The 14,570-nt window shown below is 42.9% G+C and overlaps 1 protein-coding gene across 1 annotated transcript in view; it reads left to right on the forward strand.

The window, feature by feature from the left end:
• Positions 1 to 8,567: 8,567 nt before the first annotated feature.
• Positions 8,568 to 14,570, forward strand: part of FAM132A (family with sequence similarity 132, member A) — a 20,690-nt gene continuing 14,687 nt past the window's right edge. Inside the window, exon 1 of the mRNA XM_010152712.1 lies at positions 8,568 to 8,738. Coding sequence (XP_010151014.1) covers positions 8,568 to 8,738 — 171 coding nt within the window. The remainder of the gene's footprint in view (positions 8,739 to 14,570) is intronic.

A 14,570-nucleotide genomic window follows, 5' to 3' on the forward strand; every position in this document is an offset into this window, starting at 1 on the left:
ACAAGTTGCAGGTAAAACATTGGTTGGCTCATGGGTTGTGTTTGGGCAATGGAGTAATTTTGATTCGTCGGAAGGTAAAAGAACATTCTGCTTTCAGATCTTCTTGTCCTCGTTACTATCTAGTAGTGGCTCACAAGTCAAAGCATTATTGATGTAATGCTAACATTTCTAGTGCTTTGATTTTTATAGCAGTTTTCCATCTGCTATTTGAAATTTGAAAATCTCAAGCAAATATGGCTTTTTACTTCATCGAACGATTTTTTAGATTTCACAATTTATGCATATCGTATTTGATTTTCGTTAGGCAAGAGTCTGTACAGGTCTTGAAGTAATTCCAGGAGATTTCAGGTGGGCTTGGTAAGGGTTTGGTCAATGTGAACAGTGATGCTACAGAAGATTGCTGGTTTCTTTTTTTAAAACAGTGAACATCATTGCGTGTCTAGTCAGTGGTGATGAGGTGAGTGGGAGATTAACACCCTGTGTGTTCAGTGTGTTGTCTAAATTGTCACTATGTAATTGAAGGTTTTATTTGGGCTACAAGTGCAGTTATCAGCCTGTAGGAATGGTAGCAAGAAAAAGCAGTTGAGTCAGTCTTTAGTGGCAATACCCCTGTCCAGTGTTGTTTTGGATTTGTTCACTTACGGATTTCCATCCTGGGAGATGTTATATTTCAAAGCTGTAATACTTAATTTTGATCACAAGGTGCCACTGTTGGAAAAAAAAAATAAAACTGCACACACCGATGGTGAGTTGGTTGTGTATTCAGAAAATCTCTGGATTTCTTGTGCTTTGGTGAATGAAGCAACCTTAGCCCTTGGGGATGTAAAAAGGCAAGTGAGTCTGAATAACAAACCAGCTTCTTCAGTCAACTGAATTAATCTGAGGTGTCACTAGCTGAAGGAAACCCTTAAAATCAGTTCTGCTTGCTTACTTGGAGATTTGCATAAGCTCTTAAAAAAACCATCACCACCACCAGAAGCCGAAACCCAAACCCCTCTAATGAGGCTGAGATTCTAGCAGCCTTTTGCTTTTAGGTGTAAGTTCATCACTGTTCCCCTTCAGAGGGTTGAAACGCTGATGTTTGATGGGACTGCCGGGCTGTGGATGAACACTTGAGCTGCTAGGGTGGTTCAGAAGTCTGAAAGGACTTCAGCTGAGTTTCCTTGGTTCCCCCCTCGCCCTGCTTGCTGAGTTTATCCAAATGCTTTGTTTCATCAGAGGCAAACTTACTGTGCCTTCCATAATTGACAGTGATGCCTAGTCATCTGGGGAAGAACACACTCGCTGTTAAGGATACACCAAACCATCAGAGGTGACAGCAGGGTAAAAAACTGCATCTTACTGCGTGGTCTTAAGTGTTGGAAAGAGCTCAAATGAATATTACCTCATGTATCAAAGAATGTTTTGAAAACTCTTTTATTTTCCCTTTCAGATTTGTGTTCTCTGCTTCTTGGTATCTTGCAATGTAAGCCAAAATGTGTCGTTAACCCCTGAGCCATGCAGCTTAGAGCATCAAACCATGTGACCAATCCTCTGTGATAGGTAGGAATTAGCAAAAGCAGAACAGCTCTGTACTAAAGACATCTTAAAGCATCCTTACTGAGGGAAGGAGGAGATGGGGGGTGTGTGTGTGGGGGTGTTGATTTTGGAAAAGGCTGGATTTCAAACTATATTTATAAATCTTTTAATTTTTTTAATTATTATTTTGTGGTTTTACCGAATCTTATTTATAACAAATTTTTATTTTACCTCTTGTATGTGCTTAATCAGCTCTTGCAGGAAGAGCAGCACCATTTGTATCTATGTAGGAACAGTTCATGTTCTGTCAGTCTGGGGGTGTGCTGGTAAGGAAGGGGAAGTGTCACGTCTTTCCTGCGGCGATAGGATTTTCAAGATGGCTTGTCAGATTGATCTTGGTTTTCCTCAAAGCATATGGACCTGTAGCTGAGGCCGTTCTGCCTCACAGATTTTAGTAGCATTCAAATACGTTTGTGTTCTCGCGATGCCTTTTATTACCGTTGACATCACCTGCAGGCAGAAGCTTGTGATTGGTTTTCTGTTTATCATCTTATGGTAGGTCTAATTTTTTTGTCCACATAAATGAAGGCAAAGGCAAGGAGACCTTGGGCTTGGTGTGTTTGCATCGTTTGTGAAATGTGCCTAACCAAGGGAAAATTACGAGTAAAATTTGGAGATGTTGAGTGAAAGGCATTTTACTATGTGAGAAGAAGTTGGCCTTAAGCTACACCCAAGATCTGAAGGTGGGTCTCTTGTTTTAATAAGTGCCACAAATGGAAACAAACTTCAGTTAAACCCTTGACATGCTGCATTTTTTCTGAGGATTGGTTGTATTTAAAACCCCAAAACTTCCATTTTCTCTTTGGTACCCTGGATTCAGAGAAAGACTTGACAGTCATTTCAGGTGCTGTTTGTGGAAAGCCAGGAGGACTGAGCCCTTGCACCTGTGGCTTAGAAGATACTGATACATCTCCTTGCTCCTTGCCTTTAGTCACGGAAGACTTACTCCCTTTTGTGTAGGTTTTACTGTTCAGTGTTTTTTAAAAGCATTTATGATAGTATGCAGCATCTTGTCTTTTTGTTACCAAAGTCATTAGATGGAGCAAACCATTCTTTGCCATGCAAAAATATTACCGTGCCCTGAAGCAGCACGTTACTAGAATAAAACAAAAAGCTGTCCCTCAGTATATGATATTGGAACAAATTTCTGGCCTTCACTTCCATGCTGCGATTTCGTAGATTTCTGTAAGATTGTCGTCCGCAGATAATAGGGATTTTTTGCAGCTTGAATCGAAAGGCCTCTCGGTGGTCACCTCTAATGATCTCTTGATTTTTAAAATCCTGGATTTGTGTGTAGTCGGAGCTTTTCTCCCCCTACGATTTCAAAGTCAGGGAAATTACTTCAAGCATGTACTGAGGAGTAGAAATGACTGCGTTGTAAAGCTGTTTGTTCATAATAAACATTCATGATAAAATTTACGCTTTCTGTGGGACTGTTTTTGGGAAAGGAATCACTGGGAAGAAATCAGAATTGGATATATATGGACTAGAAAACAAAAACTATGGTGAAACTGTGTCTCCCACTGTTTTTCATCTAGTTTGATATCCCTTACACCTCTGCTAAAATGTCTGCAGGAATCATGGAATGGTTTGGGTTGGAAGGGACCTTAAAGCCCACCCAGTTCCCACCCCCCTGCCATGGACAGGAACTCCTTCTTCCAAACCAGGTTGCTCCAAGCCTCATCCAGCCTGGCCTTGGACACTTCCAGGGATGGGGCATCCACAGCTTCTCTGGGCAACCTGCGCCATTGCCTCCGCACCCTCTGCGGGAAGAATTTCTTCCTTTTATCTAAATACATAGTTTAAACCCATTACCCTTTGTCCTGTCACTCCCCGCCCTTGTGAAAATTAATGTCCAACCCCCTGCAGCTTTCTTGTAGCCCCCCAGGCACTGGAAGGGGCTGTAAGGTCTCCCTGGAGCCTTTTCCAGGCTGAACACCCCCAACTCTCCCAGCCTGTCCCCATAGCAGAGGGGCTCCAGCTCTCAGAACAACTCTGTGGCCTCCTCTAGACCTGACCAACAGGTCCGTGTTGGAAAACCTACAGGTAGTGACTTTTCCATCTTTGTTTGATAATGCAGTTCCTTTAGAGAGAGGGTTTTGTTCTGTAATGACAAACTTCACAGCTGTCACTGTGGTGCAGTACCTGCTTTCAGGGTCTGATCTGAGACATGTTGGAGCCCCTCTAAGATCCCGTTCCACTGTTTTTGCCAACAGTGATGACGTCCCTGAAGGAAAAGTAGATTGGAACCTAGCTGCTCGCTCAGCAATTGCTGCTTGAGTACAGCTTGACTTTGTTCTGCTGTTTTTCCCTTAACATCTGGAGAGCTCGTGATACGTAGTCACCTTCGGTTACCTACGTATCTGGATAGCTTCAGTTCTACTGGAAGCAGTGTCTCTCAGAGCCTGTCTTCACTTCTGACTTTCAGAGTGTGATTTTGGGCAGGCATTCCAGTTGTGTGTGTGGGTCCACCATTGTTTCTAGTAGCAACTTTATAACTTGCTGGAAGTGAGGGATGGGGTTGTTCTTACTTGCCATCTGCTAGGGCTGTGCAGTGTCCTAACTTGTTTTATGAAACTATGCATTTTCCTTAATGTTGGTATTTCTGCCTTATTTTCTTGCTCTTGTGCTTGGAGTTCTTTTGCTCTCCGTTGTTTCGACTTGGTGCTTTTCGTTTTGTCACTTGCCCTACTTCAGGTTTTGTTAGTGCTTGTGTATGCTGGGTTTAGGTAAACCGCGACATCGCGTTCGTAAGGGACCAGTCGGATGAGGATGATAGCCCCGTTGCTGTGTTCGGGATCCGTAGCCGTATGGGATTCTTGCTGTGGGGATGTTCTGCGTGTAGCCTACATGAATTCTGTAGGAAAAAGCCCCTCCTGTTGTGTTTGCAACACAACTTGGGTCTGACATTGGTCACGGGTGTTGATAGCGTGTGTCTAGCCAAATACTAAATGGGAATCTCTCCCGTGTACAGAAGGCCAAAGGAATGAAGTGCTTCTTGCCCGTCGGAGGGATTTCTTCAACTTGCCTTAAGTGTGTAAGCAGTCAGGGAGCGTCAAGCTGTCTTGTCTTCAGATGAGCAAGCTGATCATTTGTAGTTAGAATTAGTACCTTCAGCTCTGCGCTGCCAAAGGTGTATTTGAACGTCTCTGAATGATTTCTGCTGATAACTTGTTGCTATTAGTGGCCTAAGTTGCAAGCCATAGGCAGACAAATGGTGTGGAAGATGATCCTTTTTTGCTGCCCCCCAAAGGGCAGATTTTCCTTCTTAAAGCAGAAAACCCCCATGTTTTCAGTGGAAAAATTGCCTACACACACATGCAAAAGAGGAAAATGAACCAGAACATTCCCATCTCATGTTGTTGAAAAGACTTTTCTGGGCAGCAGACGAGGATTTATTGGGGTTTACCTGGAGCCTTTCGTTAGCGGTAACGTCACTTCACGCCTTGGTCCCTCCGAAGAGCCCATTGCTGGAAACCTATCCCCGTTCTGCCAAGTGTCTCGGTGTTTCCGTGGATTTGCCACGAGATGGCGTAGCGATCCCGCGTGGGTTGGGAGCGAGCGGTGCTGGATGTGCCCGGGGAAGGTGGAAAGAGCCAGATGGAGAGGCTCTCCGAAACGTGGGGCGCGGGGGGCAGCTGGAGTGGCCGTAAGCTCTTGGTCTGTCTTCCCAAAGCTGATCTTTTGTCTGCTGGTGTGTTTAGGTTTGTTCTAACAGATTTGTGTACTAACTCAATCAACAAGCTTGAGTTTGCATTGGACGAGTATTGTGAAATTTTAGGTTCAAACATAAGGGATCTGCCATAGGAGCACTCTAGGCTCTACTGTGAAGCAAGGGTTTGTGTGGATCAGTGAATGGCAATGTGCTGCCTTCTGTATTGGCTTAAAAAAATCACCATCCTTGCACTGAGGCTTAGAAGTTGTCCAGTATACCTACAGTGGGCAACTGGGAAAATCCTAGCTTTTTGACCTGTTGCCCTTTGGACATTAGCATAGTTAGGTAAGCTCTATCTTGAGTAAAAGGCAGATTGTGCAAGTAAAGATTGAGTGATCAAATCACAAGTTTCTTGCCTGACTTTTCAGTTTCCCCTCCAGCTTTACATGCACTTTTACAGTGTTTGCAAACACTGTATTTGGGTTCTTGCACTCAGTTTTGTAATTTAAATGTGGCTTCTTACAATATCGTCCCTACTTCAAAATATTCCTCAGGCAGAATTGGGATTATTAACTATTCCTGCTACTGCTGCAATGGTGCTGAGGTCAGAGAAGAACTGTCTCTACAGTCACCTTGAGATCCTTGGTTTGCTGTGCTATGAAGGGAAATGTTAGCCTATTCCAATGTTTTTTGCAAACGGGTGTTGAGTGTTGTTTATGCGTTGTCGAGGCGCGGGTGCTTTGGAACTGCTGCAGCTAGGATGTGAGAACATCAGCAGCGAGGCGTAGTTTTCTGCAGATAATGCAGATTGAAGGTTGGAGGAGAAGTAATGACCATGCTGGCATTTGTTTCAGCCCAGTATACAGCTGGAGTTAGCTTACAGTCAGTTTGTCTTACTGGACCATCAATTAACTTCACCTTGTGCTTGCATGCGTGGTTAGGATTCCTTTCCTCCAAATCTGAAGATACAGTCGCGGGATGGGAAAGGAGATGTTGCAGGCAGACAGATGGAGCCTGCACCAGCAGCCCAGAAACGCGATTGCCCCATTCCAGCGATGACTGTCATTTCTTGCCACGGTGTGTGTATCTGTCAAGCTGTTTAGCTGCAGTATGACAGATTGTCCTATTAATGTGTCATCAAGTGCACTTTTACAAATTTATGGCTTGTCTACAACTAACCTGAAAAAAGAGGCTTAAGTATGAGAAGGCGCCAAAGAAAGTTAAATATTATTAACAAATAAAGTCTGCCACGTAGTTTTGATGGAATGTGAGCTAGCTGGGGGAGGGGTGATAGGCTGTTAACTATTTAGCTTCTGTGTAACTTCACTCTCTTCTCTTTCCCAAACTCCATTTCTCTCAAAACATGCTTTAAAAGAAATCTCTGTGTTCTGCTTCTTGATTCTGTGCTCCGATTGTTCGTGCCTCAGTTTCCCTGAGCCATAGAAAATGGAGCTGTTGCTCTGGATGCACCCTGGCTGCCTTTAAAGTCCAGTTCTTGTGCTGCCGTTACTACGTGGATTACAGGAGGCATGGTAGAGATTGTTAAAAAAAAGCAAATCTGTTGCTTGCTGACTGTATAAGGGACTTCAAATTATGTGATCTTCAGTCTTTTATCATTCTTGGACTTTATGGTCCAATTTCAGGTAAATTTTTGCATCATTCTCTGTGTTTGTCAAAGAAAAGGAATATTTGTTATAGGTGGTGGGGAGCCGACAAGGATTTGCAGACTGTGCAAGTACTTCAAGATCTCCCTTATGAAATGCTTGTAGGAGACGTGTAACCTTTGGTTTTCTGTTATTTTTAATGCACAGCCCACCCTCCTGTAAAGAAACCAGAAAGCCCCCACGCAGTCAGCCTCTAATGGGAGTGAGGGGAAAATGTAGGACGAGCACAGCTCACCAGGGGATGAAGCAAGAGTCCTGATGTATCGATGTGTGGTGCGATGCTGAGTGCGTATTCCAAGCCACATATTTTTAGCTCTACCACACGCTCATGTTCAGTTTTACAAACTTCCCAGAAAAATGGTGATTTCTCTGAGATAATGAAGGGGAGGTACAGAATAGGGCTCAGGGGAGGGAGCAGGGAATGGGCATTGATTTAAATCTGCCTGGCACACGGGCCAGCTCCACTTATCAGTGAGTCTAATAGGAATGTGAAGAGAATAGGCTTGACAGCTCATTAGAATGTGATCCCTCCTCCTTTTTTTTTTCTTTTTTTTTTTTTTTCTTTCTTGAAGTTGATGGAAACTCATTCAGGAAAGAAGTACTTATTTGCTGAGGTAAAGCAAAAGCTGAGGAGGGTTTTGCCAGTGTGCAGCTGAGGAAAGGAGTAGTGAGAAAAATCAGACGTGATCTACACTCAGAGGTACCTGAAATCGTGCCTAGTGTGAGGGGAGATGAGGATGAGAAAGACAAGATTCTGCATCCTGACAGCTTGTGGCATCGGGGCTTGCTGCTCATCATCTCATTAAAGAAAAGTGAAGATAAACCCAGCTAAAGAGGGAGAGAAGCTAGACTGGGGAAAACTTTATCTGCTCCTAACGGACATAGGTACATCCTCAGATTCTTTGCTTCTCCCTGTTTTAACTTATATGATATGAGAAACTTATTTTCCTCTTACAAGGCTGAGCACTTGGCTGAGCTGTGATGCTTTCAGCCTCTTCAGGAGAGCGGTGGCTGTAGCAACCTTGGGATACAGTTCCCCAGCATCTTGAAAGGAAAGGATGAGGACTTGTCACTGAGGAAAGGGAAGCATCCTTCAAGAGAGAATGGATGGAACATACTCCAGCCTGCTTTGAACTGAACACAGTGCTTCAAATGACAGCAAGTGAAATCTCGTGTTGAAGAGGAACAACCTAACAACCCCCGTAATGAGTTTGTGTTGTCAGCTCTGGCCTGAGCAACTGTTGCCCTGAGCAATCTGACTTCTCTGGGTTTCATAGTTGAGTGAATTTTAAACGAGTCTGAAGACTTATTGGGGGGGGAAGAGCGACACTTCAAGGTGGGTGGCAGGACTTTCCAGGGCCTCTTGTATTTATGTAAGCTTCAGGAGGCTGAATGGACTTACTTCTTTCTTCGAGTGAATCCAGATTTTCAAACAAGTTTATCTATACCATTTCCTTGTGTCCTGCTTGAACAGAGATCTCTCCAGCAACCAGTGCACCCGTGTGTGCTGCTCATTTGACATTGCATAGCCCAGAGGATCATCTTAATAGTTCTAACCTTTTTATTTTTTATTTTTTTAGAGAGAAGTCTGTGTCTTATTCCTATTATTGGTGGTGAAGGTTTTTGTGCTTGGAGAGTTTCCTTTCTGACTTGGCCCCTCCCTTTTCAAAATGAAGGGGTGCACCTGGATATTTGTGGCAACTTTACTTTGTCAGCAGTTTTGCCTCTTCAGAGTTATGGCAGCGAAGAGGGAGAGAAAGATGAAGAAAGAACCTAATCAGTATACAGAGCCTTTCAATGCTACCCTCTCAAACAGTGAAGAACTGCACGGGCACACCAAGGTAGGTGTTTGTGTTGTCAGTGCTTGGTAGAACTTATTTCTGGTAGTAATGTGATGCTGGTTCCATTTGCCAATGATGGAGGCAATCTTGCCAAATTCTGTTTGATTTTGAAGCGAAATGTTTTCTCTTTGCCTTACGTGATTGATTTTCTAGCTTACTGAAGCAAACACTGGAACACTGTGATTTATGATTATACTTTGTTTTAGAATATGCATGACTTAAGTTCCAGTCCCATAGTAGCTGATGAAGTGTAAAGACATTTTGGAGTTCTAGTCTATGAACGCTATCCTCTTCAGAAACAACTGATTAAAAAAAGGCAAGTGGGCTACTGCAGTACAGTAATGGTATTGGAATATTAACGTACCCTTGCAGGCAAACCCTTTACTTTCTGGAACATTATTTCAAAACTGTCTCAAGGCAGGAGTATAAATACTGAGCATGCCCGAGCTTTCTCTGCACTGCACCTTCCACCAGGGAAGCTGTGGTGATTGAAAATTACAGAAGAGGACAATTTTAGTGTAGTTGCATGATCTGTTTATGATGATTGTGGCTCTTGTAGGAAAGGATTCAGGATGGTGGTCACTGTGCAGAGGTGGCACATGTCAGACTGTGTGTATGATACCTCTGTGGCTGTAGGTGATGACTTGCTAGGCTTAGTCAGTGAATATTGCAGGGTCCTTCCAGTTACAGGTTTGGGAGGATCACTCCAGGCTGAAAGCCGCAAAAACTTTCCAGTCAATAGATTGAAGCCCCCAGAGGCTTTTAGGATGAACGTTTGCAAATGCTTTGGAGTAGGAGACAGAGTTAGGGAATTAAAAGCAGGTCTTAGAATTCAGAACAGGATGAAATGGAAAGGAGGCTACAACACTGAGAAGGGAGGGAGTCTCCCCCATCTCGCAGCCCCTTCCTTCCCCTGCCCGTGCTCACACAAAACTGTCCCTCATTTCAAATGGAGGTGACCTCTAAAACATGACTTTGATCACATCATTAGGGATGGCAGTCACTATAGCAATAGAGGAACAAACCTGTCAAAAATTGGGGCATGGCAGAGGGGGCAAGTTAGAACAATTGGGCTGACATTCTAAATATCCTGTTCAATGCTATTGTGAGAGTAATTGGTTAAGGTTGGGCAAGCCTGGGAAACAGTCCTCTATATAAAAAAAGCTGGCTGCTGCGCTTAAAATTATCATTAGGGGATTGTAAGCAGCATTTCTTCAACTTATTTTTTGTTGTGTATTGCAGGGGACTCTGTCAGGACAGGTTGTATACATGCTAAATTCTTAAGGTGCTTATAATCAATCACTTTCTTCTTCTCTCTCTAGAACTCCTTCATTCTGCTTTTGCAAAAGGGACCAGACACATATCTGGTGCAACTAAATTTCAGTTGGTGCTGGAATTAATTTGCCTTGATATGAAATGTATTGGACTGCAAGCAGAATATATTCTGATGGCAAAAGCAAGCAGAAACTGGTCCTGGTTAATTCTGATATAGCCATACATACATTATTGCTAGAACAAACACAGTGCTCATTTGGAGGCTAGTGGGCATTCATTAAAACAGACTTTGTTTGGAAGCTGCAGTTTCTGTGTTGAAATACTTTGCTTTAAAATATCCATGGCAAAAGTTTGGCTGCAGTAAGAGCTGGCAAGTTCAGTGAAGGCAGGTTCTGTTTAAGAGGAGTGGGATGAAACCAAATTGTTGATGTAAATGCTTATGAGCTCTGCTTGATATCCACTCCCACATTCTGCACTGTGAACTTTTCCTCTTGGAACCTGTTTGAGGTTAAGTCCAGGCTCTAGTTAAGTGTTGCTTCTAAACATCTTGGGTGACTGTATTGTATTTTATATTTATATAGCACCTGCCCAAGCTAAGGGATTATTTTACACATACTATAAATGCAGTGCTTAAAAACTGACACCATTTCTGGGGTAAATGACAGTTGCCATTTACAGCAAAGCATCACGGATGCTTTGTACCCCTAAGGGCAGAAGTAAAGTCACAGTGAAGCTATCCTTACCTCACATATCTAGCTCAAGGAAGGTTGAAGGCAGCTCTCTATGGATGACTGACCTCTTCGAGTCTGAAGGTACTTCTTGGAGCAGCTTTGTTTCATGAAAGGATGCCCTCCACGGGAAAGCAAAACAGCAGCACTGTCCCATTTCATTTCTCTACAGCACATAATAGGAAAGATGGAATTTTTTTTGGCCTTGTACAGTAAAAATTAAAGCCGTGTTTACCTTGGAAGACTCTGTGGCCAGCTGGTAGGTTTATCAAAGCAGAAGGAGCAGGGCATGAAAGAGCTGAGAGTAGTGATTTTTCACTCATACTGTTGAAAAGGTAGATGTGTTCTTTTTCTAATTAAGCAAAACAATTTGGGACAAATTTCTCTTGGGAATTCTTTTCAAATTGGAGTGGAGAAAGCTCTCCTGTAACATTCACAGTGCATGAGTCATGTGGTGAAACCTCTACCTAAAGCAGGGAAGCAGGAATCTCAAATCTCCTCATAAACATGATATTTCCAAGAAAGTAGTAAGTGTATTGGGTTTTTTTATTATTATTTTTTAAAATTCTTTTCTCCAGTCTTATCTTTGCTGAGTTGCTGTCAATGTGATGTACTTGTCCCAGTGCATGAGAATTTTGTTCTCTGACACAGATGGACTAAGAGAGAGCAGAACATGACTGATGGATACAGAGGTTGTAATCTACTGGACCTTCTTACTTGGTCTGTGTGTGACCAGGTACCTGAAGCTGCCACTTGCCAGTCTTGTCTTCCCCTTTCCAGTCATAGATCTTGTCTTGCAAGATGTGATGTTATATTAACAGGGTTCAAGGGTGGCAGATTGTCCAGAAGTTATATAGGGTTGACACTGGTCAGGAGTTACCATTTGATACCTGAGTAGAGGGAATAAAAATGGAGTCAGTCACTTAATGCCCAGTAAAGGGACAAGAGGCAGTGAGGTACAAGTTGAAATACAGGAAATTCCACTTAAACATAAAGAATAGAAGCTTCTTTGCTGCGAGGATGGTCAAACATTGGAAAAGGCTGTTTTGGAAATGGAAAACACAGAGAGGCTGTGGAGTCTCCATCCTTGCGAACAGTCAAAACCTGACTGCACATGGTCCAGAGTAACCTGCTGTAGTTCATCTGGTTAGCGCAGGGGGTGTTGAGCTACACAATCTCCAGATGTCCTTTCCAACTTCAGTTTTTCTCTGAGCTGCTTTTAGGGGTAGTTCAGCAAAGCAACTCAAAGGCAGCATCCTAACCTGGGGAAAATTATTGACTCAGCATCCCAGTGAAGGATTTTATCTTCAGTGGAATTTCTGCAGGAAATAGTGTAATGATTTTAATTTAGTTACCCATGATGTAGGCAAGGAGTCCTTGAAATTTTATTTCCTTTGTGATCCTTCTGTCTCTATCAGATATCTAGGGCTTAGGGCTACCTGGTTTATTACTGAAATCTCTCTGGATTATTTCTTTGGGCCCTTCTGCTGCGAATTAAAACCAGCAGCTTGTTCAATGACATTGCACAGATTACATTCCTCCTCTGTAAAGAGATTTCTTCTTAGCCTGAAGTGTGTGATTGTATGTGTAATTGAGAAAAGTATTTCAGGGCCTCACAAGTGTTAAAGCCATGGGAGAGACTAGACTGTGACCTATCTGCAGTAGATGGTGTAGATGATCTCTCATGTTTTGTATCTGTCATCATCGTTATTCTTGCTCTGGCATATCATGAACAAGAAGGGCTGTAACAAATAACACGCTCCCTAGCAAGCCCTTTTGGCCCATGTAAAATAATGTTAAATTTGTGCATCTGACTCAGCATATCAAATAATCCAGTGGTTGGTCTCATTTCTCAGAGCTGTTTGTAAGATTTTTAAAGCTCAGTATGTAGTCCTACATCAGATGTGGGTTTGTGTGCTAGATGCATTGTGCTACACCTCTACTATTGGTGCTGTTCACTTCCTTACCTTTTTGTGGCATCCCTAAGGACAGAACTCCACTGGTACATCCAGGGGTGGCATGGATTAATGTTGCCATATGGCTAACACAGCAACAAGCATCGTGTCATCCTCTTACCTCGAGTAGTTCTTGCTCACCTGTACAGTTCCGTTACAGTCATTACATTCGTTATGGGTGTGACCACTGAAGGCAGCTTGTGTTTAAGTGGACAGGAAAAGCTTTTTGAATTAGCCATTTGGAGGAGCGAAGAATAATTTTTTCAATCACAAAACATAGTGGGAATTTTATGTAGGAATTCCATTTCAGATTTGGCTAAGATACCAAACCTAACACTTCTGCTCTAGGGAAAATTCTTGGGAGATCTGTAAAAACCACAAGTGGTCAGGACCTTGGTTTTACATCTCATTAATAACCAAGAGTGTGTATAACCATAAGTTATTAGCAGCTGACATAGGATTTTTCATGCTAAAAAAGAAGTGGTCTGTCGCTTTTAACCTCTTCCAACTAAAATACGCTACTGAAATAAAGAATTTGCTCCCAATTTCATAATGCAACTGACAATACTCTTGCTAGTGTCAATTAGGTGTAACAACATAGAAATTTGCGGATTAAGATAACTGAAATGCTTAGTCAGGTCCATTTTGTGTCTGGCAACTCTTTAACTATTAAGCAAAGAACTCCTGAATGTAATTCCGTCACAGCTGGACAAATACATAGGTAACTTGGAGCAAAACTTGCAGGGCAGTAACTTCAGGCATAAGGACTGTGGACTGGAGTGGTTAGGTGTATGTTCTTGGACACACATATCTGACACACATATCAGGGGGAAAGGATGCTGTCCTCTCACGAAATTGTAACCTTCTCATGATTGCTTTCCATCCTGTCCCACCCTGGGAACTGCTTAGGTGTGCCCGAGAACATTCTGAGATGCTTTTAGGTGTACAGACTTGCTCACAGGTAGTGTTGACTTTTTTCTTTTATTCATCCAGAGTCTGAAACTACTTTTTGCCCATGTCACTTTGCAGGGATACAGACTGGATCCCAGAATCCTTGAATTTCAGGGAAGTTCAGATACAGTTCAGAAATTTCTCAGGATCCAAACTGCTACTTGACTATAGATATCTGCTGGTGGTTTCTTCCGTGCTGGCTGAATCTTGGCCAGGGACTGTGTGTGTCCCTGGGCAGTGCATGCTGTTCTGGGAGTTAGAGACAGAAAGAACTGCAGGTTCTGCTTGTGTGCAGCAGCCCGAATTACAGCTCAGTTTATCTGTTGTGAGGGAAGTTAGGGAGAGAATGGGCTAATTTCTCATCAGTGCATAAACTGGTTCTGAAGTGCTAGGTGCCATTGTATTCAGATTCCAAAGTAATGTTAAAAGACCTGATTGAAAGTTCATTAAAAATTGCTGGCAAGGCTTCTGTTGATTTTGGAGGTACTGTTTCAAGTGTTAAGGAGAACTCCTGCTCACTACAGTGAAATCAGGCTGATTGCTCCGGACTCCTGCAGGTTAGCTTTGCTCTGTAAACAGCACCCCAGGAGGGACAAGTCCCCTTTGCTGGGATTCCGAGGCTGTTCTCAGTCCTCACTGATACCTGAGTTGGCTGTTAGGTCTCGCTGGCTGCTGCAGGCAGCTGCTGGCCAGAAAAACAGAGGCTTGCATGCTTATTGCTGAGATTGCTCATGCATGCCATAGTGATTAAATAATAATACCACAAGGATGGAACATTCATTTTAACTGTCAATCATCCTTGTGCTGGAGAAACTGGGGAGTGCCATGACTGTCTTGTAGAGGGATTTGTAATTTAAGCAAGCCGCTGGAGAGGATAAGGGATTTTTAAAATATTCTTTTAAAACTTCAGGATTTTTTCATTT

Source organism: Eurypyga helias, unplaced genomic scaffold, assembly GCF_000690775.1.
Source record: "Eurypyga helias isolate BGI_N326 unplaced genomic scaffold, ASM69077v1 scaffold13220, whole genome shotgun sequence".
In the NCBI taxonomy this organism is placed as follows: domain Eukaryota; kingdom Metazoa; phylum Chordata; class Aves; order Eurypygiformes; family Eurypygidae; genus Eurypyga; species Eurypyga helias.